Source organism: Tinamus guttatus, unplaced genomic scaffold (genome assembly GCF_059628265.1).
Source record: "Tinamus guttatus ecotype Peru unplaced genomic scaffold, ASM5962826v1 Tinamus_guttatus_pri_ptg000080l, whole genome shotgun sequence".
In the NCBI taxonomy this organism is placed as follows: domain Eukaryota; kingdom Metazoa; phylum Chordata; class Aves; order Tinamiformes; family Tinamidae; genus Tinamus; species Tinamus guttatus.
Window position 1 is genome coordinate 411,047 of NW_028288614.1, and position 23,375 is coordinate 434,421.

At 45.5% G+C, this 23,375-nt stretch overlaps 1 protein-coding gene across 3 annotated transcripts in view; it reads left to right on the plus strand.

Annotated features, from left to right (window-relative positions):
• RUNX2 (RUNX family transcription factor 2) overlaps positions 1 to 23,375 on the plus strand; it is a 145,618-nt gene that overhangs the window by 62,397 nt on the left and 59,846 nt on the right. For 2 of the 3 annotated variants that reach the window (XM_088520113.1, XM_088520114.1), the window contains one exon: positions 15,046 to 15,789. The exons of the other annotated variant lie outside the window; for it this stretch is intronic. In XM_088520113.1, the coding sequence (XP_088376239.1) occupies positions 15,046 to 15,524 (479 nt within the window). In that variant the 3' untranslated portion in view covers positions 15,525 to 15,789. Of the gene's footprint in view, positions 1 to 15,045; positions 15,790 to 23,375 lie in introns of those variants that run through there. 3 annotated transcript variants of the gene reach the window in all.

A 23,375-nucleotide genomic window follows, 5' to 3' on the forward strand; every position in this document is an offset into this window, starting at 1 on the left:
ACCAAGAGGTGTATAGGAAAGAAGGTTTTTGTGGTGGTTCTTTGGGAAATGGCAGAAGCTTCTGGAAGTGGATGTTATGGGATGCAGAATTGAAGAGAGGAGTTTAACTTGCAAGGAGGCTGGAGTGGGATTGCACAAAAATATTTTGGTTGGTTCTGTTTGCTCAAGTCAACTCCGATATATCGAAGAGAGGAAATTTTGTGACAAACCTTCACCTTATCAGGCAAATCTGTCCTGCAGTATCAGCCAAGGAGGAGTTATTTGTTGTTGCAGAGACAGTTTGAAGCTACTTTTCCGAGCCATCTGAAAAAAAATGTTTTGAATAAGCATTTTTCACTGGCCCTGGCTTTGTGGGCTTCTGCAATTCCTTTGGGAATTTCCCTGCTTTTGTATTAGCCCAGTTACAAAGTCTCTCCCATTTTTACAAGTGAAATGGACTTAATGCCTTGCTGTTAGAGCTCACCCATACCTTAGAAGAAGCTACAGGAAGAGTGTTCATGGACAGCAGGGTATGCATCCTACTATAATTTCGTGCACTATTTTAGCATTCCCTTTAAGAAACACAGCTGTAGTCAGTGGAACTTTTGTCCTCCAGGTTTAGCCAGTGTTTGCTCCACTGAATCTAAAAAGCAATTCGCAGCTCAGAACTCAGCCTGTGGCCCCTTTGTGGATCAGATCCCATCACCACATCCCTAATTGTTCCTCAGGCAGATTTACAAGAAGAGGTGAAACTGAGCTGAAGATAAACCCTTGAAGCTCAGAATAGGCAGTGCTACCAGTGCATGAAGTTGGCCTTGGTAAAAGATCATAAGACAACTTTTTTTGTGACACTTGAAGGCGTCTTGCAGAGGAATAGAGGAGCTGGTATGCAGCTTCATCAGCCCTGTGCAGGCCACGTCACCTCCTCGCCTCCTGGCTGTTTTTCTCCAAGGTCTCTCTAACCACCCAAACAGCAATTAGAGCATCAAGTGTTGGGGCCAAAGATTAGAGCTCCCACCTCTGCAGAAAAGGCAGATCCTGCTGCCAGCTGCAGATGCCGAGACACACGAGGCCAAAGAGCAGTCGTGCCTGAAAGTGCTACAGGGCAGGGAATTAAAGCTGTCACAAGGTTGGGGTAATCCATGTATGTAGGAGAGAAGGGGGAGTTTGACCTTTTTTACTGTGGCCGTTAATGTTTTCCATAATATCTTATTTTGCCAAACAATATAGAAATGCCAACTGTAGATAGCCAGAGAAAGCTGGTATCATGTTTGGCTCCTGTGAGAAAGAGGAGCAACAGTGCTGAGAAAAGGGGAGCACCAGAGAAAAAAGCCTGGAGTAGTTAAGACAGGTCATTTCTGGAAGCAGTGATGGTAGAGCATCTCATGTTGATTTTTTTGCCTGTTGATTGCATGTTTCCTCAGCAAGAGGAAAAGGTCAGTAGTTCTTCTGCATTAGTAGTGGTACCTATACTGCCTCTTTCAGGTAGCTGAGATGGAAAGAGTCCATATGTGAGCTCAAAGTTGTTGGTGATGCCACATGCATGATTTCCATCAATTACTACTAATGGTTAGCTGGGCTTTTGCTGTCTGTAGTTATCAATCAGTGCTGTTTCATGAACTCTTCTTCCAAACAAATGCTTTATTTAGTATGCTAACTGCTGCTCTTGGGTTGGTAGAATATTATGAACCTTGCAGCTAAAGGTACGTCCATCTTCTTTTAGTTTACATCATGAGGCTGAGCTTGTTCTGAAAACATAATTGACTCAGCACTGAAGCAGCCCAAGGGGAAAACTGTACAGGATCAAGTATATAAGCTACATATTTTGGGGGTGAATTTTGTTTGTAAAAACACATCTTGCTTTATATCATGTATTCCTTCTTGTATTGAAAGCCAAACATGGGATTGAGAGGGGAGGATTTCCAAGAATTGGGCACACTTACAGCTCTGTGTGTTGAGTTTGCATTGCAAATCTCCTCAACAGGTGGGAGGTTTTGAACAGCTGCTGGAATATCTCAATTTATCTACTATAGACAATGCAATTCACTGATCAAAGCAATGGTTGTATCTGTGAGTAGCTATTGGAATCCCTGGAATCACTGAGGACTATGCCTGACAGAGCAGCCAGTGACGTTATTGGCATTGTGGTGGCACCTGGAACTGTGAGCCATGTATCCCGTTTGGCACTAAGCAGTTATAGAATGAGGAGAAAAAAAACAACTCAGGAAGATCATCCCTGTCCCCTGTGAGTTTGGACTCTAAGTACAACTCAAGTTTGATCGAATGAAATTGAGGAAAGGCAAAGAGGGCCAGAGACCACTGGTCAACGTGACAGCAGTCACAGTGGGCAGGTTTTAGTAAGCATCAATGAGGAGGGAATCTGAGCTGGAAGGAGGGTAGTGAGATGTTCTACAGATACTCATCTCTGCCCAGGCTTGAGGGGCAGCATGGAAGAAAGCACAAAGCTGCTCATTTCAACTTGTAGGAAGGGGCTGGCATCAGGAGCCAGCTAGCCTTGGGGTCAGCATCTTTATCAGAAAGGGTAAGAGAGGGACCTGAGATCAGACCCACCAGGTTAGACCAAGGGTCTATCCAGGAGAGGATCCACCCTCTCAGAATAGCCAGAAGTACTTGGTTAGTTCCTGTAGACTACAAAGCCAGAGAATATATACCCCCAAGCTTAGGGATTTTCAAAGCTGCAGGTTTAAATCTCGATCTAGGTTTATAGAATTATAGCCTTATGGGATAGACAGAGACCTCAGGAGATAATATGATCTGTGCCTCTCTGCACAGAAGCAGGATGAAATATCTGTAAATTATTCCTGTTACGTGTGGCCAACCAGCTACGTGTATTGCTGCCACTCAAAACAAAAATAAAACCATGTCCCAAAGATGAACAAATCCGAGCCAGAAAATTCTGTTAAGGTTGAAATAGGTAATTTTGGTGTAATTGAAATATTTTTCTCTTTTTTTTTTTTTTAATGAGCTTAAAAGCCAAGGATATCATAACTAGCATTGCAGAAAAATACAAGAAAAATGCTTGAGAAGTGATGGGAGATTTATGAATAATTTAAAATACCCCTGGGCTTCTGAACTAGGCTACTGGCTATAAAATGAGAGTGTTTGCTGCAGAGCAGTTTCTGACTGATGAATGGGCATGGAGCTATAAAGAGTTTATCAGGGACGGTATAGAGTGGAAATCTCTGTGAGAAAAAACATAAACATTTAAATGGCATCTAGGGCACAAATTGCAAAAGTTGGTATTTGGACTAGGGACCTAAGGCTGAAAATGAGCCCTTCTCAAAGGCTTACCAAATAGGAAAGGAAGCAAGTGCCTCCAAAACACCAGGAGGTCGGCTGACCCAAAAGCCTGAGCTTGAAATGCCTCATTGGAAGAGCGTCTCCCATGGAGGAAGTCCTAGGGAACTGTGATGTGGATACTGGCAGGTCTGGAGGAGCCACAGAAGAATCCTGGCAGGGTGAAAAAAGGGACTTCTCTTTCCCCTTTCTTCCCTCTTCCTCTCTCAAATATCTGTCTTTAAAGGGATTTTTCCTTGTTTTTGTTTTCATTTTGATTCATGCAAGAAGCCAACCCATGACTTTTTTTATGGGTGAAAAGGAGCACAGGGGAGGATCTAAGTACCACCAAAGAGTAGTTAGGAGCCATCATATTAGATTCCAAAATTAGATAGGAAGCTGGGTTTAAGGAGAATCCAAACCCAATCAGTTCCTAGATTGGCCTGGGCAACGTAGGTGGGCCAGGCTGGTTTGGCGCTGTTTTTAAGAAAAGCTTTTTGCCTGTGTAAGAAACTGTTCCAGCTGCTGTGGAGTTTGAGCACAAGGCCTGGTTTCTCGGCCTGGCCAGCTTCTACATGTGCGTCTTCATTTGCTGATGAGTGTATCAAAAATATGTTTGGTGGGTTTTGCTTTAATCTTACAGCATCTTCAAATGGAGGTTTTCAAACTGTTTCCCAAATGGTGCTACTGTCATTTGAATAGTATGAAGCATTAATACATCCACATCAAGCAAACTTCGCTGGGAAAATCAAATGATATGTCCAGAGTTGCAAAACAAATCAGAAAATACTGAAAACAACATATCTCTCTTTAATAGCTTTAGTAGGTAGGTGGGTTTTCTAAATCTCAAAAAACAAACAAACAAAAAAACCACTTATTTGCCAATACGCAGTTATCTTGTAGAGTGTCTCTACAGTATTTGTTTTTTACCCACTGGTCAGAAGTTACCTGAGCGCTGTTTGGAAATTAAGCCAACTGAGAGGACAGTCAAGTCATCCTGACTGACAATATGCCGTGCATTAGTTGGGCTTGGGTAGTGGTTTGCATTTTTACAGCCTGTAGCAGGCATGAGGGAGCAAGACTTAATCCTCTTCCACAAAATGGTAGCATCTCTCACTTACTGTGGGCTAAAACCATGTCTGTGGGCTAAAACCATGTTTCTGTGGTTTATCTGACATGTGCTGACTTGATTTTGGACCATCAATAGTGATTTGAGTTGCTGGTACAATATAAGGTAGCGTACAGCAGTAGCATAAGGTATCATATAGCCAACAACCTAAAACATGTTTATGATGTGAGCTATAACAGACCAAAGTCTGTAATAACAGAGTCTTTCTCATCCTGGTAGGATAAAAAACATATTCTGAGCTTACACTATGGAGAAGGAGCATCTATTTGGAAGCATTCAAAGCTCGGCTGGTGTAAGCTGCCATTCGTTTTATGAATGGCAATGCTGTTTATAACGGGCTGAAATTTAGCTCGCAGCAGTTTGCCTTAACTTAGCAAGAAACCCAGTTTGGGTTTGAACCAAATCCACAGAGGGATGCGTAAATCCACAGGGGGGATTTACACTGGTTTTGCTGAATGGAATATTGATGGTTAATATTGAAAAGGCCGTATTTTGTGAAACCGACACCGCTCTGCACGTAAAAGGGGAGGCAGGTCTGAAAAGTGCCTCTAGCCTCAGCGCACACAGATTCTGCCCCATTGAAGTGGTTGAGCTCGGGGACATCTTGTGCTTCTCTGTGGCATCTAAACACACCCTTAGGTTCCCTAAATTCTCTTTACGAGTGGTCTGAGTTGCACTGGTGTCTTTGAAAATATTATCCAGCCTGGTGCTACAACTCGGTAGTTGGTGTGTCCTTGCCTGCCCTGGTGCTGTACAAGGGAAAAACTCTCACCATTCCCAGGTGAGTTTTTCCCACTCTGCTACTTGCTTTCCGTTCAATAGTGTGTTTTCCTGCTGCTAAATTCTTCATACAAGGCAACAATTCCTTTCTAGCCTTGTCCCAGGCACCTCTCTGGGATCCAGAAGCTCTCCGAGTGTTGAGCTCCCTGACCCGTGTCAGCGTGGCCACACTCTTGGTCTTCTACTCTGCAAATAGGCAGCTGCTTTTGTGCCCAGGAAGAGTGAAAAAAATAACGTAATGGTGTTGGAAGTGCACAGAGACTGAGGGTAAAAGTGTGACTCAAGGAGAAAATGATTATTTTGGAGAAGAATCCTTTAGATTGAGGGATTTAGTCTTTCTTATAGGGAATGGGAAAGAGGCTGAGAATGGGGTTTTTCTTCCTCCAGGGATGATGTTGTTTCATTCACGTCAGAGGGGGAAAAAAGTCATAGTGTCTGAATTTGCGCGTGTTTAGCTTTTGCCAGAAGCATCATGATTTGCAGGGTTTTGCTTTTTTTCCGAAAAAAAAAAAGAAAAAAAAGAAAGGAAAAGAAAAAAGCGCATTTTGAGAACAAGGCCCGGGCAACCAAAACTGTTTGTTTTTGTTTAAATCGCTCGGCGGAGAAATCTTCGCTTGTCTATTGTTGCGAGCGGGGTTGGAATCAAAGGCGAATTCTCCATATTCTAAAATATACAGAGTGTGCTTTGAAAGGCAAGCCAAGGCAAACTCGCAAAGAGACCTTCTCCCCGGCGCAGGAGTTTTGAGTTAGCTCGCAGGCCGGGCTCGAGCGGGAAGGCGGCTGGAGGATCCCACCTCCAGCCCTGTTCGGGGCGGCCGCTGAGGCGAGCGGGGCCTTCGTCACGTCCCCGCTCCCGGCCGCGGAGTGGGCCAAGGCCCTGCGCTCCGTGGGGTTTCTTGGTTTTAATCGTGGCTTTCGGACGGGTTGAGGGACGTCTCCTCTCGCGTTGGGTGGTCCCCCCTGCCGCAAACGCTGCCGTTGAAAGGCGAGGGACGGCGTGTGGCGCACGGCGCTCGCCACGAGAGGCAGCGATGGGAGGACGCAGCCCATGGACGCGCAGCCGGTGCTCGCGACACACGGTGCGGCTCCCGTCTCCCCACAGAGAGGCCGCCGCATGTCCCCGAGCGCCGCCTGCTCCCTCTGGTCCAGCCACAGCCCAGGCTGCCCCTGCTCCCTTCGGTGTCCCTTCCTCAACAGCCTGGAAGTCACTGGGCTGGGCGGCAGCGAGGAAAAAGCCCTCTCTGCTTCTGCTCATGGTTCCTCATTTGGGGAGCCGTCAGTCAGTGATAGTTTTTAATTTTTTTTTCTTTCCCCCCTCCTGGAAATTGAAATATGGGCTGAAAGCATAGATTTGTCTTCCTTTTCTTTTTCTCTCTTATTTTTTCTTTTTTAATTCCTTTTTAATTCTTTTTTTTCTTTTTTTCTTTTCTTTTTTTTTTTTTTTGCTAATCTGAGGCACACTGCCACATCTGAAGCCACTTGGCTCATTATGGATTTCATGGAAACTGATTCCCTGAAAGTGTTTCCATATGTGTGTTCCCAATATATCCCATCCTCTTTCTAAATGGGAGTACAAACTCGCACACGAGCTGGAAATGGCTTCAGGATGTGACAGAGAAGTCAGATGACTGCAGTGGCACTGTGTGTGGCCTGCGCTGAAAGACACGGTGTCCTGCGTGCTGGCTCCCATTCTACAGTAGATCCAGTTTCAAAGAATTATCATCCTTCCCAGCTTCTTTCAAAGCTCCTAATCAAGAACGAGCAAGCGATCCGCTGCTTCCCTTCCTCAGGAGACAACATGCAGGAGTCACCAAAGTCATTTTGGCCAGGGAAGGGGCAGGAAGGGTGGCAAGGGCGAAGGCACAAGGAAACACCAAGGGCTTTTTCTTTCTCCCCCCTTTTCCCGCAAGACATCGTTTCTTTGCGCCTGCTCGAGGATCGGATGGTATTTCTGAGTTGCAGTGGAAAAGTACAATTCATGACAACATTGGAAACAAATATTTATACTGGATAGTTAAGGCACATTTTTCTGAAAAAAAAAAAAAGGTAATAAAGTAGACTGCTCGCCCCAATGTATATTATCTTACCATTCATTGGACTCATATAGGGTTCCTGCACTGCGGCTCCCTGGTACTGTGTGTTTGTTGCAGATTTCAGCCCTGTGGTTTTGCCCCCTTGGTGTATACAACTCCGCTTAGGTTGCTCTCCAAGAAAAGCCTCAAATGTTCCCTCCGAGGCCTGTCACCTGGGGTTTGTGAAAAACATCAGCAAGCGAAATTCAGGCAGGAAAACCTGTGGAAATTTGAGCAGGGAGAGACGCGGGTGCATTTCTACAAGGCGGCGTTACAGAATTGCTAGACTTTATTTCCAGGAAGCATCATTTGCTTTTTCTTCTCTTCGCTTCCTGTGTAGCACACAGATTGCCCAAGACTTTAAACAAACAGGGGCTTTTGAAATAAATCCGGTGCCTTTCAGCCTGAATCACCAACTGCAGACAAGCGCTGCCGAGATGCAATAGCAGCCACCAAGACATCGGAGGAGGCCCAGTGCATAGGTGAAGGGGCATCCCCAAGTTGCAGGTCCCAAGCACAAGCCAATGCGCTTCTGTGGGGTGGCAATATCATAGAATCATAGAATCATAGAATGCTTAAGATTGGAAGGGACCTCTAGAGGTCATCTAGTCCAACCCCCCTGCACACGATATGTCCCCTTCCTGTGGCTCCTGTTGGGAAAGGTTGATGATTTCCCTAGAAGCAAAGCTTTGCTGGAGGCAACTTCCATAAAGGAGACAGTGGCCATCAGTGCTTGCCATGGCTTCATTTCTGCACCCAACTGTCCACCTCAGAGGGGTCTTGCTGTTTGTTTTCCCCACGTCGGGTGGGAATTTCTCCTTATTCATGCTGCTGCTGATAAAATCAGCAGCCTCTTGGGTGCAGACAGCAATGACCTGTGTTTGGATGTGCAGGATCACTTGGCAAGAGTTAGGTGCCTAAAGAAAATCTCTGTCTTCCCATGCACTTTCCCCAGCAGAACAGCCCTACTGAGGCAGCAGAGCCAGTAGTGAGGGAGCCCAGACTACAGTAGTGCAAAAATCCCAGTTTTGCTGCTAAATCACGAGACAGCCCTGCCTGAGAAACACTCTCCTTTGTTGCACGAGTGGAGCTTTAACAGTCGATGCTCATTACATCATTTATGGGGTGTTTCTCCCAGCAAAGGGCCTAGGCGCTGCGCCGTAAATCCCATGAAAACATCTATCGGTCAATTAACCGGGATTATTGGAGGTGCCAACGTGCCGTCACCTCCGTGCCAGGCCGGGCAAACAGGCAGGGAAGCGGCGCGCGGCGGCTCGGCGGGGGCTAAGGCGGCCCCTCGTTCCGCTGCGGCGTTTTGCGAGGCTGCGGCGCTCCATAACGGGGCTGCTTAAATGGTCCCAGCTAGACCTTGAAGTTAACACCTTGTCGAGGCGAAGGAAGGAGGAGGGGGGACAAGTTCACACCTCTGCTGCCGCCGTTGTTCGCCGGGGGACCAGTTTGCCACTGCGCAGAGAGGGGGTGAAAAAAGCTAAGGAAAATGGAGTCAAACAACTCTTTTTTTCCTTTCCTTTTTCTTTTTTTCTTTTTTTTTTCTTTTAACTTGCTGAATGAATGCAGCAAGTTAAAGGGAGGAAAAGGGCATTTTAATACACCCTGTTGCATAGAAGAGAAGGTCATGAGCATCCTAGTGAAGCACCATGATCCCAAAAGCCAAACGGGGAGCGAAAACACTGCCCGAGTCGGCTGTTGCTCCTGTGGTACCATGTGAAACGAAGAGCAAAATACAGCCCTGCTGCCGATGCCGAGGGATACTCGGGGAAAACCAAGTTGCCGCTACCAAATAATTACTACCTTCCACCCCAATACATTGCAAAGGATTCTTAGAGTTACAAAACTAAGTGCACAGAAATTGGGAAACTTCTGTACTTACGTTGCCTGTGCAACTTTAAATCAGCCGCATTCTGCTTATGCATTATATTACAGGTTTTAATTACAGGATCACATGATACTTTTCCCACGGGATTCCTGTCTCATTCAGTGCACAGGATGGACAGTGCTAACTTAATAAGCAGCTCCTCAGTATTTGGTTTTCTTCTTGTTCTTTGCATTTCCCCAGGCCTTACTTATTGCAGAGTATTAAATTCTTCTCTGAAGAAGGAATTCTTAATTTCTTTATAGACTTTGGCCTAACAGTTGTGCCGTAGGATTTCTTTGCAGTTTCTTAGAGAGGGCAATATTGCCAAGAGTGAAAGAGCTCAGTTTCACCAGAGTCCTGAGACAGAAGATCTGGGGCGCAGTGCAATTCAGGACACCTTTTTGCATCACCTACAGCGTGATCTTTTTTGCTGAGCATTTAGCCTTAAGTTCAGAGTTGAGTTCCTGTTGACTTCTGCTGTGGCTGTGAAAATTCATCACCCAGGCACATCAAGGCCAGTGCCTTTGGTGGCACCAGAGAAGGAGGAAGGTGCTGTCAGTGACCACTGGTGGAAAACGTCCTCTAAAGAGATTTCAAGGGAGTCGCAAAGTGGGAGCATCTGTAAAGCACAGTCTAAAGTCCAGTTTGCCTAGAAAAACAGCCAGATCTCCCTGGTCTTGTTCGCTTCACCTCTCCCGAGTTCTTCTGTAATGTAGGTTGGGAATATTCAGACAACAGTATCTTGATTACACAACTCCCTATGCATCCCTAGACGTGATCCAGTTGTGGGCAAGAGGGACCATGTGAAAGAACAAGCGCGTTTTCCTGCAGCTAAGTGCTGTACTGAAATACATGTGGAAGAGGGACTTTAATGCTGACATTTCCTAACTTTCTTTCCTTGACATGATACTCAATAATACTTTGTTAATGTATATTTGATTATCATTTAAAAACCCCCCACCTTTCCAAATCCCTCTTTGTAGTGATCATAACAGCATCCCCATGGGCTATCATCCTTTAAACCCTTTTACACAGACTCCCAGTCTCCCAGCTAATGGAGCAACGTGTTACAGCACTGGCTCGATTCTCAGTCTAGATTGTCGGTAGAAGAGATGGGGTTGTCCTTATATTTCACAATATTTGCTGGCATTTCAGAAAATGCCAAGACTCGGAAATCCTGGCTTCCATTCCAGGCTCTGGGCAAGTGTCTTTGTAGGGGCACAGACTCTTCTGCCCATTTTTAGGCAGAATGCTTATAATTTGTTCATATTTGGCTGGGTTTTCATGGCAACATCTCTCATACAAAAGCCACTCCTATTCTAAAGTTCAAGTCCTTACTTCAAAGCATGGAACTGCTACAGCTTTTCAAAGAAAGACTTCTCAGAATTTAAGATTAGTAAAACAATATATTTTTCCCAGCAGAAGAGTTTCAGCTGAAATTTTCAAAACAAATAAATCCATAAATCACAATTTAGCCTGAGACAGACGCCCAGCATGGACAATTTCAGCCAGAATGTTTAAAGTTTGGCAGTGCTGTAGGAAACTGAAAATCGTCTCATAATGTGAAGTGTGTGGCATACTTCATACTAGGCGATAGTATCTGCTGTAAGTAATCCAAGCTGCACGCATAACTCATAGGCATAGATGTTAGGGAAAAAAAGAAAAAAGGAAAAAAAAAAAAGCTTTAATAGATCAATTTGTGCTACATCTCAGCCCAACCTGAACTACTGAACAAGGAACACAGCATCTAGCATCTACTCTCATGAAAGTCTTAATGCTAAGGTTGTCCAAAACACAATTGAATCATTTAGAATTTGGATAAAATACCGTTAAATAAATTAACTACTGGTGATATGTTAGCTGTGTCTAGCTGAATTTCTTTGAGACAGTTTCCTCAGTGAATTCTCCACTCTCCTTTCTTGCATCTAGTAGTTCATCTAGGAGTTATGCACTGACTTGATGCACTCTGCATATCTTGTTCCCTGTCAGACATACACGGTAAGTTCAAGGGACCTTTTCTTTTGGTAATGACTCTGAAATATAAAATAACCAAATTCCAGCAAGCTGCAATATTCTAAGTTATAAAATTATCCCAGAACCCCTTGAAGTGTATGTCAGCTTGCTGTACCCACAAGGAGTTAACCTCGTCACAGTACATTATGGTCTCTAATAATTGGAAGTGATTGGCCCAAGTGCTGTAAACCTGGCAGAAATTTGTTGCCTTATTTTCTGTAAACCACAAGCACCATTTATTAATTGGGAAATGAACATTAACTGGCATTAGCTGGCATCTGTAAACTGAAAAAGAGAAATGGCCAGGGTAGGCATTCTGCTGTAACCGGCGCAGCTGCAAAGGTGCAACAGGTAAAATGGTGTTTTAAGCGCGAACGTGAAACCAGGCTGCTGTTGGCAAGTTCCCAAGTCTAGGGTTTTTAATGAGGCTTTTGCATCAAAATAAGTGAAACCACATGGAATTTTAATTGTTCTTATTCTAAATATGAAACACACTAGAGCAGTATTCTTCAACCTAATACGTTAGCATATATATTGGCATATTAGCATTACCACATTTCTGTTCTAAATGCATATCTCTGAGAAAACTTGAGCACCAGGTTATGCCAGGGAGGAATCTGCCTAGTAGATTTAAAAGCAGTTTGCCCTGCGTGCCTTCAGATGTAGATGGTTGAAAAGGCTCCCTTTTGCTTTTGTATTGACAAGCACCACAGACTGATCCAGTCGTATGGAAAAAAAAGTCCATTTGCTGCTTGTTTCCATGTTTTGGGGATTTGTTCTTTTTTCGTTTGTTTGTTTTCTTTTTCTGGTAGCATGGAAGAAGGGCTCTTTTCTTCTTCCTTGGCAATTCTGCAGCCACGATGGAGCAGAGGAGCTGGGCTGCACCAGTTTAATATAAGCAATCACGAGAGTGGGAAGTCACGGATGCAAACCATGTTCTTGCTCTGACGGCGGAAAAATTAGCATAAATCTTTAATCCTGCTGGGGAGAGGAATAAATAAATTATTTACTTGCACTTGCATGTTACTGTGTTGCCCATTGACACTGCCAATTATGTGCAAGTACAGATATGGAGATGGGCTACATACCCAGAAGAGCTGTTCATGCCCCCCGTCCAGCAAAGAGCTATATGTATATAAATGAATATGCATCTGGGGTTTGCAGGTTAGAACCGAAGTCAACCTTAACACGTGAGAAGGAGGTAGCATAGAAAGAGAGAGGAGGAGGATGAAATAGCAGCACTGCGATTACATAGTAATGAGGAAGGCAAAAATCTGCGGTTTTGCGGTTTTAAAAGTTTCTAGACTTGTTTGGGAAAGTTTTTTTAGAATAGGAGCGAGGGGTGAGTGGAAACCTGCCCTGATCAGCCTCCCAAAAAAATGCGTTTACACAATGGAGATACAGAGGCTGAGGAAGGAGCCAAACGCAGCCGAAAGCAGAAGAGCAAAGAGAGCAAAAGGTGTTTGGTGGATGGTGAAGCAGGAGTGGGGCAGAGCCGACCGTCAGCGAGATAGGAAAGGGTTATTTGGCCTTTGGGTAAACAGGACTGCACTTTACAAGCCCCCGTAAAAACAAACAAGTGTGGATTTACTGGGCTGTGGAAGGAGGTCTGCAGCCCACCTTAGAAATGCTGAAGGAGGTGAGCACATGCCACCAGCACAATCTCTTGGCAATGCTCATCCGTATAATATTTGGATGGAGCCCTGAGAAAAAGATTGTTTTACACAGGTAAATCTGTTTTGATAGTGTTGTTTTTTTTTAAATCTAGAGAAAAATGGGATCGGTTACAAAGAAGCAAACCATACCAGTGCTCTACACCCTTACACTCATGCTATTTCTGCCTTTGATTCTAAAGGGCTTGTTTGGCTTCTATCAGGGTAAACTAAGAGCAACTCTGTTCATGTTGGGAGAGTTGCAATAACAATTTAAAAAAAAAAAAAAAAGAACGTAAGCAGTAGCAGATTGAAAGTCAGCCTTTTGAACAGCTGGGGAAATTATGCTATAACCTTATATTTCCAGATATGTATCAGACCTGTTCACAATATAAAGGATAGCGTTCCAAAATTACAGCTTTGAATCTGGGTGGTATGGCCTCTGGCTATTGTTTGCAGTTGGGAACGAAAGAAGTTGCATCAAGTAGTAGAGTGTTTGCTATAAAGGTACAAGTTATATTACATTCCAGAGTGTTATGGTTTGAGGGCTCGATAATGGAGACAGACCCATTCACCCGTAGGTCACTGATTCACTTCCAGATAAAGGGAGTCGTAATCACGTTGTCATCGGCAGCAGAAACAGGTTTTTACTGCGGGTTTAAACTCGGTCCTTGCGAGGCTTCGTGCGAAGCTGGATAACCGTGCCTGGATCTCCGGCTGTGCCCAATGGACTCTTGGCTGGATGTGACCCCAATTCTCAGCCTAAACCCCCTGAGATGCCTCCAGGCTCTGCCCCTCCATCACGTTTAGGTGCTGCTTGATGTCGCCTGTACTGCCGGTGCCCTGAACGTTGGTTGCACTGTTTAGCACGAGCCATTTGGAATCTGGAAGTCCCTGTATTTTCCTCTTAAGTGGATTAGATTTGATATTCTTTGGCAGAGAGGCGAGTGAACCCGAGGAGTGGGAAGCCGTGGTAGTGACACCAGGGAAGCGCAGGAAAGGCCAATTGCATTTCATTCCTTTTTCCTTTTTCTTTCCCTCTCTATTTCAACCCTGCTCTTTCCAGCTCTCTGCAGATACCTACCTCCTGCATACTGCAGGTTGCCTCCGTTCTGTGCTGTGCTTTTACAGTAGACTTTTCCTCCCTACCTCCCCTTGCCCCTTTTCCCCCACCCTGTTTGCCGGGGTCATGGGCTTTCGGCGCCGCGTTTTGCTGCTGCCGCCCCTGCTCTCCACGCCACAGTCTCCGCAGCAGGTCCCTGTGCTGCTCCCGTCACCTTTCCAGTCCTGCTCCCAGATTTAGCGTGTTTGATATGGGACTGAAAAGGAGGTGAGCTGAGCTCACCCGCCCCTGCTCTGCGTTAGAATCAGATTCACGGCGTTACCATCCAGGTGCTTTCAGGAACCGTAAACTCTGTGCTCTTCCCCTCGGCCACGCTGAGCAGACTGCAGAGGAAGCAACTTCTTGCAGCAACGGGACAAGTGTTGGGCTTGTAACTTCCACATGCTGTGCTGCAAAGTAAAATCTGCATCTTTTCTATCAGCCCAGTGGCCTGTCCCGCTCTGAACCTCCTCGGCTGCAACAAGTAGTATTTTTTTGCAGATAGGAAAGCAGCTTAGTGGATCCTCATCAGAGCTGACATGGGAAGTTGCACCTTGGTGTAACTCCGCTGATGTCAGTGGTGCAGCAAACCCAGTGTTGCCAAGTCTGGGACTTTTGTTGCTAGCTGCACCAAAACTTCATTTTTGCTTGAACCCCCACGCACATAGGCATGAACTGCAGCTTTTGCCAAAACAAAGACTGAGGTACTGGAGAGGCTGTAGGAAAACACTAGCAAAGCGAGGGCACCCTCAGAGCTCACAGGCCAGAGGGCGAACTGAATACAGAGACCTTTATTTTTTTTTATTTTTTTTTCTTTCAATCTCTTGATTTTTGAGAAAATCCCGTGGCTTTTTTGCGGGCCGGGCTCGTGGCTTGGGAATGCTCCGGGTTGGCAGCACTGCTGCCTCCGTGGGCATCGGCGCGGTTAGAGCAGGGACCCGTTCGGCCCAGCACTTGTAGGCAACAGGTATATGCTCCTTGCAATGTGTTATTTGCTATGATCTACTGTTCTTTTGGGGGCCAAAAGAAGTGGGGTTTTCTTTAAAAAAAAAAAAAAACAGCTATTGGCTCTTGCTTAAAAAAGAAAACAAAAAAAACGGTATTTACAGAATTGTTTTCCCCCGTCTTTTGTTATAATTTTTTAGGTGCTTCAGAGCTGGGCCCATTTTCAGATCCCAGGCAGTTCACAAGCATTTCATCCCTCACTGAGAGCCGCTTCTCCAACCCTCGAATGCACTATCCAGCTACCTTTACCTATACACCGCCAGTCACCTCAGGCATGTCACTGGGTATGTCCGCAACCACTCACTACCACACCTACCTGCCACCGCCCTACCCCGGCTCTTCCCAAAACCAAAGTGGACCTTTCCAGACCAGCAGCACTCCATATCTCTACTATGGCACTTCGTCGGGATCGTACCAGTTCCCCATGGTGCCGGGAGGGGACCGCTCCCCTTCCCGGATGCTTCCTCCGTGCACCACGGCGGCCAACGGCAGCACGCTCTTAAACCCTAACTTGCCCAACCAGAGTGACGGGGTGGAGGCGGATGGCAGCCACAGCAGCTCCCCAACCGTCTTGAATTCTAGTGGCAGGATGGATGAGTCCGTTTGGAGGCCGTACTGAGATTGCTCCTGCCCAGCCCGACCTCCACGAGCCAAAAAAAAAAAAAAAAAACACACACAAACGGTCAACTAACTACAAAGTGCCTGGTTATTTTGGGGGTTTTCTTTTTTGGCTTTGTTTTCTTTCAAATAGGTTTTACTGATATGTGCAACTGTGTAGATGGGATGATAATGGCCATAAATAACACGAGAGTAACCAACACACCACCACGACCCGTGTTTCAGATTATGTGGATAAAAGCACATATATATGTATATTTTTTTCTTCTCGGAACCATTTTACCGTGTTTTATATTTTAAAAAAGTACTTTTACATGCCAAAAAAAATACCCCACTCCTTTTTTTTTTTTTTTTTTTTTTTTTTTTTTTTTCCGACTAGAACATCGTGCTAAATAGTGAGTTCTTTGCCAAGGAGGAGAGAAAGGACTCTCCAGCTGGGAGGAGAGACACGGTGATGCAAGGCCAAGGCTGCGGTCCATTTTTTTTTTTTTCTTCTTTTTTCAAAAAAACGAGAAAGGGAACACGAACTCCAGATACAGCTGCAACCATGCAACGTGCTCCCCCGCTGGTGCAATTCAGCTGGCTCGGATGGGCGCACGTAACGAGGCAAGCAGCGAGCGAGTCGCCTCCCCTTTGCTGTGATACATTCAGATGAAAAGAGCTATCCCCAAACTCAGCCCCGAGCCTTGCTGCAGGGGAAGGTTGGAGCGTTTCTGTGTTCATCGCTTTTTCTTTTTTCTTTTTTTTTTTTTTCCCTTTCGTTTTGTTTTGGGGTACTTCAAGAGAACCAGTTAGGATAGACAACCCTGGAGTTTTCTTTTTGCTTTGGCCTCCATTGCTTTTGCCTTCGTGCAGTTAACCAAAAACTAAAAATAAAAAAACCAAATCCTCTTAAGAATAAGAAAAAAACGTTGTTAGTTATGCAAAATATGAAAATGGCAATATATATTACTAGAGCCAAACTGGTATACATAGTATTTGTGTTCGGCTATGTTCTTTTTTATTTTTCTTTTTAAATTATAAATGTGTAAAATTTGAGGTTGTTTGCTAACATGAATCATCATATAACTTTAAAAGAATATTTATAATTATTTAATGACATTTGGACCCTTTAAACGTTTCTTAATGTAATGATATATTGACTTCGGTCTCTAAAAGTATTTTTTTTTTTAATTATTACATTTCCGCAATGGTGTAAACCTCAAGCCTTTACCCATCTCTAAAAGCAGTTCCAGTGCAAAGCAGTTTACAGTGGGATTTAAAAACAGCGGGACCAACCCAAGCTCATCCGCATCACACGGCTTGGGATGCAGGACCCTTTTGTATAACTTATGAAGGAAATAGTGTGTTCAAACTATTTTGTTAGCTCTCTGGTTGCCTTCAACACAGTTTTGCCTTTTAATTCATAGTTGTGGAGACACTGGAAAAAAAATACAGTAGGAAGGATGAAGAGTTTCCCACCTTCACCTGCTTTCTTCCTCTCCCAGGATTTTTCTTGGAAATTCAAAAACACTCCTGTTCAAAATGTTCTGTTTTGGCAACACGATTTGAATGTTGACAGTTTTTTGTTTCATTTTTGTTTTTAAACCAAAATTTCCAACTGTGCTTTAAAAAATGCACCCGCGGCGGCACCGCTGGGCTGCCCAGCCATAGCGGGAAGGGAGAGCAGGTCTGGCCCTCGCGTCGAGGCAGACACGGTCCCACCGTGGCCTTGCCCGTCCTGAGCATTAAATGCAAAGGGTTGGTGGTTCCTTGCAAGCCAAGGCCCCTGCGGGATCCCTGCGGGTTCTCTGGGACACGGGAGATCGGGAATTGCACCCCGGTGCCCATGGCCAGGGCCAGACCCGATGCCGGCTGCCATGGACCTGCTCCCCCTTGGCCTCCAATTTGTGCCATTCCTTAGAAAAAAAAAATAAGAAAAAAAAGGAAAAAATAAAAGAAAAAAAGTCTTTGCCTTCTAAAGGTTGTATACCAAGTATGCTTAAAGTCGAAGTAAGACACTTTTTTTTTTGCTAATACTTAGTTTTCCTTCAAAGATGGAAGCTGTAATTGATTCTATTTATTGGCGGCTCGTGGTGGCTTGAAGCGCACCCCTGCCCGCGTGTTTGTAACTGTAAAATACGTTTGTCGGTCTCAGCAGCACTTAAAAAGCCAGTGTCTGGTTACACATTTCAGTTCTTTTTTTTTTTTTTTTTTTTATTTGTTTAGTAAGCAAGAGAAAAAGATGTACTGCCAGTGCAAGCTGTTTCCTATTTAATAAAAGGTACTATATTTGTACATTATTTGTTATTGCTGAGAAGGGCTTTTTAAGGTTTACTGTATGCATATTAAGTAATTTTTAGGGTGCTTTTTTTGTGTCGAAACGTTAAAGTGGCTGCAGGCAGCAACCCAGAGTCGTCTTCTTTTTTTTTCTTTTTTTTTTTTTTTTCTTTTTTTAAAGACTTTGTTGTAAAATTCAAGCACTTGTTTCTTTTTGTTTGTTTGTTTGCTTGTTTGTTCATTTCTGGATAAATCCAGCGCAGAGCAGATCTGCATTTTGTTCAGCACCGGCAGAATTCTGTTCGTGGCCCCGCTTTATGTTTTGAACCAGCCCGGTCGGGACAGACGTTCACACGCGGGCTGAGCCACATCCGAGGCCAGGGATGGGGTTTTCCATGGGATTTCTCCGCTGCCTCGGAGCAGGCCCGGTGCTTCCCGAGCCCCTCGGTGCCTCGGGGAAGCCGGTCGGGGTTGCCACGGACATGGAGCACATCCGAGCTTTTTGCCAACACTTCCAAGTTCACTTGGGAACACTCCCGATTCAGGATTTCAGGAGGGAAAAAAAGGAAAAAAATAAAATTTAAAAAAAAAGAAGAAGAAGAAAGACAGGAACGCAGTGTTAGGTAGTTAACCTCACACGATTGTGTGACATTTTAGCATCTCCGGAGAGGAGTTTCATCCAGGCGCCCCAGCCCTTTCCTTCGGCAGGCGGCAACCCCTGGCGCTCCTCGGAGAGTCTCGAACGGTTTTTCAGGATTTGCCTTTGCTACTTTCCAGCTCTCTCATCCTACCAAAGATCCCCTCCCGGCAGGTCAGGCACGCGGACCCCCCTGCTCCGCTCGCCGCGCGCGGGGCAGGACGCAGGCGGCAGCGCGGCCCAGGGCACGTCCTGCCCCAGCCCCGGCTGCCCCGCCGAGGGTCCCCGCTCCCACGGGGACAATTTTGCACTTTGGCACGTAGCGCGTGCGGCCAGAGCCCCGCAAGCCAGCAACGAAAGCAATAACCCGCACGGGTACCAGCCAGGCGTACGAGATCCACCAAGCCCAGCCCTCTGACCCCCGCCCTCGACATTCTTGTTGTTTTTAAATATAATGCATTTCATTTTAACATTTTTCTCTGAGAACTTTTTTAGATGTTTGTTTACTTCCATGTTTACAGATAACTCTTTGCTTTTTTTTTCCTTTTTTTTTTTTTAATGCCGTACTTTTAAGTATATCAGCCAAAACCATACCTTTACAGTAACTTTGTTTTAGGTACTATGAGTGACATTCCATTTTTTTTGTTGTTGTTGTTAAATATGCTTTACCAGTCTGGAATTTCTGCTGGAACAAAATATTTGTAGCATTTTGTGTAAATACAAGCTTTATTTTTTTTATTTTTTTTTCAAATGCTGTCACCCGAGATTTGCTTTTCATGCACATATTGTACAAACACATTCTGCTTTGTGCCACAGACGATGATTGTGGATCAGTTTACTTCAACTTCAAAGGGACTATTTGTATTGTATGTTGCAACTGTAAATTGAATTGTTTGGCATTTTCTCATGATTGTAATATTAATTTGAAGTTTGAATTTCATTTTCAATAAAATGGCTTTTTTTGTTAACGTTCCTCTCTGCGTCTTTTTCTTCCGCTGTCTCCCCGTGACCACACACCTCATATTCGTGAGCAGGCAGGGGCTTGGCAAAACCAAAAGGCAGTGGGACGTGCTAGGAGCCCTTCAGCGGTGGCCCCATCAATTTGTGCAGTGCTTAAATTTTCAACAAAATATAAAAAGCAAGTTTCCAGGCCTACTGAGGATAAAGGAAACCTTCTAAATCTGTTCTCAAATGTTTCTTCTTTTCCCTGAGTCTGCACACTGTTTCTTCAAGTGTGAACTTCTGCATTCATACTATTGACTCTGAAACCTAACAACTACTATGAGCAAAACCATTCTGCTATTGGGAAGGCCCTGGGAGAAGAGTGGGAGGTGTAAGAAAAGCTGGAAGATGCTTCCCAAAGCAGCAGAGAGGGGTTTTGATTTTTGGCACTGTTGCAGGACCAGGGTTGCACTATTCCCACCTCTGCCTGGTCAGACCTAAGGAATGCGGTTGCAGATAATCGCGTGATTTGCATGGCCTGAAGCAAGACTGGTTGCCAAGTAGAGAAAGATATATGGAGAGGGAGGAGACTAGGGAGGAGGTGAGTTTTTCCTCTGCCTAGCGTCAGGGGCAGAAGGAGATGGAGCTAATGATGGTGATGTTAAGTTCACCCAGCGGTCTTCAGGAGGAGAGGAAGTGACAGCAGTTGTTTGCAAGCCTGTGCCTGGTTTCATAGTAAGTTCTTATCCTTTTTAGATATTTGGCAAGTCTGCACAGAGAGAACTGAGGTTCTATGGGTTTCAAGAAACCATTAGCTCTGAAGTTTGAGGAGGAAATGGCAGTAATTATGTGAGCGCTGTTCGTTTTAATGTGGACTTACACTCTTGGTGCATGGTGGTGGAAGACTGAGATAATGTTTGGGACGTTTTAAAGGCACTTTCATTCCAACCTGTAATCCAGGTCCTGACTTTGGGGAAGTTTCATCCCTTGGCAAAGAGCCAAGCAAGACAGTCAATGCTCTGGGGCGTGTTGCTATATTAAGAGCTGTAGGAGATCTTACGTGATAAACGTGAGTGCTAAGATTTTCTGTTGACCTCTGGTCAGCATCCCATCTCAGCTAGTCAGGGCGTAGAGGGGGATTCCTTATGTTCATGCTCATTTAATCCTTCAAGCTCTTTCAAGGAAATAATTTTTCACTATTAGGATGGTCAAGCAGTAAAATAGTGGCCTGGAGAACTTGAACAACCTCCATCCTTGGAGGTCTACAAGGGCTGGACAGGTAAAGCTCTGAGCAACCTGCTGTGTCCCCATAGCTCAGCCTGCTTGGAGCAGAAGGTTGGGCTGGAGATCCCTCGCGGTCCCCTCCCACCTGAATTATTGCGTGAATTCAGCTGTGGAGCATCCTGCTGTAGGCTGTCCAAGCTAAAACCTGCTGGGATGACCGTAGGAGTAACACGGTGTGTCAGGCCACAGGAATAGCTTTGACAGCATAAAACGTGACCATGGGCAGGATATTGAGGAGTCACCATGATCCTTCTATCTCCTGCTGGCACCTGGCACCTTTCCCTTTCTCAATACAGGGTTGTGGGCTAAGAGAAGGCAACTTCTGCTGTGACCCCACGGCAGCTCCCATGTGCGTCCCTCTCGAGCATCGTGTTTGGGCTGGCGCTTCACTTCCCCCTTTCTGCTAAAGGCCGCTCTCATTCTTACGGCTTCAGCAGCGAAACAAGCTGCTTGGACCATCTCAGAGGACTGTGCAGTGCTGGGGCAAATGGATGCGTGTGTGCGGACATGCACCCTGGAGTGCACGTGCTTTGTGTGTATTTCCTCTTTTCCTAGCATCCCTTTCCATGCAGGAACTAACTTAGGATGGAGCATCATGGTGGGGCTAAGATCAGGATTTAATTGCACTTAGGAGATAAAATCCCAACCGACTCTTTCCATCACGAGCTTCCCCACCTTCTGGTGCCACCAAGTAGCCTCTTGCTCTTGCATTGGGAGGGGGTTGCAGGGCAATTCTCTGTCACTGGTGTCAGATCCTAGCTGGTCCTCAGCGCTAACATAAAATGGGCAACATCTTGCTCAGCCTCTCCCTGTTGGCCTTGGCTTTAACTTTTTAATTTCCTGTGGCTGTGAGCAACACTGGAGGGTCTCAAAGGAACCACATGTCGGCAGCCACCAGCCTAAATCAGACTTGCCTAAAACAAGCTCTTAGGGAGAGGGGGGAAGAGCGATGGAGAAGGGGCCAACCTCATTGTTCAGCACCAAGCCGTGTGTTAGCACCAAATAAAATAATCCACTGAGCTATTTACTGGCAGAAAGAAGGAAATAACCCCGGTCACGTATTTCATGACTGACATGAACTGTCCAGTCACCTTCAGCAGGGTAATGTGCTTCCAATCCCATCAATTACCAAGAAAATTAATCCCTTTTTGGGACTGAAATCTGTCCGCAGGCAGCCTACTAGCAGAGCCCACTAACTGCCCATTTTTATGCAGCAGCTTGCACAAAAGCCTTAGCCTAGGCTTCAAGCAAAAGAAAAAAAGAATATGTAGCATTAAAAAGGGTCTCTTTGGCCTGATGTTGCTATATATTTTTTATCTATAGGTCTACATGTGTAATAGCTGACTGGACTGCATGGGGCTGTGCCTGCAAAGTCTCCTTGTGATTCTTATGGAACCTGGGAGGAGGGTATCTGGGCATCTGGCAATATCCTGGCTCCTTGGTTGCAAGGAAGCTGTTAGCCCCCTTCAAAGATCAGGATATGAAATGCAGGGAGAACAAGACCAAAATTTCCAACCATGTCTAGGAGGGAAACACGGTGGCTTGTGACCTACAGCATCACTGAAGGCACCAGCTCTGCCCTGCTGCTTTCTTGCAGGTGGACAACATGTTGCAGGGTGGCTGCAACCTGTGTTTCTACTGGTCCACTATGAGACCTAAGCAACTTAACAAGGGACCTGAATTCCCTTCCTCAGTGTAACTAATTCTCATCTTTTACCCAGCTGGAGCCGCTTGTCTCACCTTTCTGCAGTACTTGCCCATGTTGCTATTGCAGTTCAGATGATAAATAAAACAAAATCTCTATAATTTTCTCGATAATAACTTGCAAAGAAGAGATGAATTACCTTTGGTTCTGTAGCTGGGGAATTGTTGTGTGTGATTCTTCAGGCAGCTTTGAACTCTTCTCTTTATGCCTCAGTTTCCCTAAATACAAAGCCAGGAAAGTTACTATTCTCCTATTTGGTCAGTGTGCCCCAAGGATTCAGTGTTTACAAAGAGCTTTGAACTTTTTTCTTTACTACAAATCTAATTTTGGTCTCATGCCATTGGACAGTGTCCCTTTAAACAGCACATTTCTAAACCACATGTTTAGAAAAATTGACCCAGTTTCCACACTGCTGATCTGGTGAAAAAACAATGCAGACTTAAGGCCAAGTTGTGCTGTCTCAACAGATTTGCTCTGGATTTGCGGTGGGCAGGGGAAAAGGAAAAAAAGGCCGATATCACTTGGGCTGTGAGGGGGGAACCCGCCGCTTGGCCGCGGCCTCTCGCCAGAAGCATCACGACGAGCACCGGGAGCTCGCGGGATGTCCCTCCACTTAGGGAAAAGCAAACAAGCCCTGCTCGAGCCCATACGCTGCAGTACCTCGCCGGTGATTGATGGTCGCCACGAGGCCAAACGCAGCCAGGGATTACGCCAGTGGAGATCAGCTGAAGTCCCGCTATTAATAGCCCGGTGGTTTTTGGTGCCGGCATTTCTGAGCTCCAAAATGCCACTGTTATCTGCATAGAATCACAGGGATGTTGGTTGGAAGCCACCTCTGTAGGCCACCCAAGCCAATGCCCTACTTGGACTACCACCACCAGCAGCATCACCGTTAGATCCGATCGGTGGCGGCCTTCTCTAGCCAAGCCTTGAAGTCTTTCAAGCTTGGCACTTCAGCAGGGCTCCTGGGCCCTGTGGTCCTCCCAGGGAAGAGCTCCTTCCCCCAGCCACCCTGACGTCCCTGG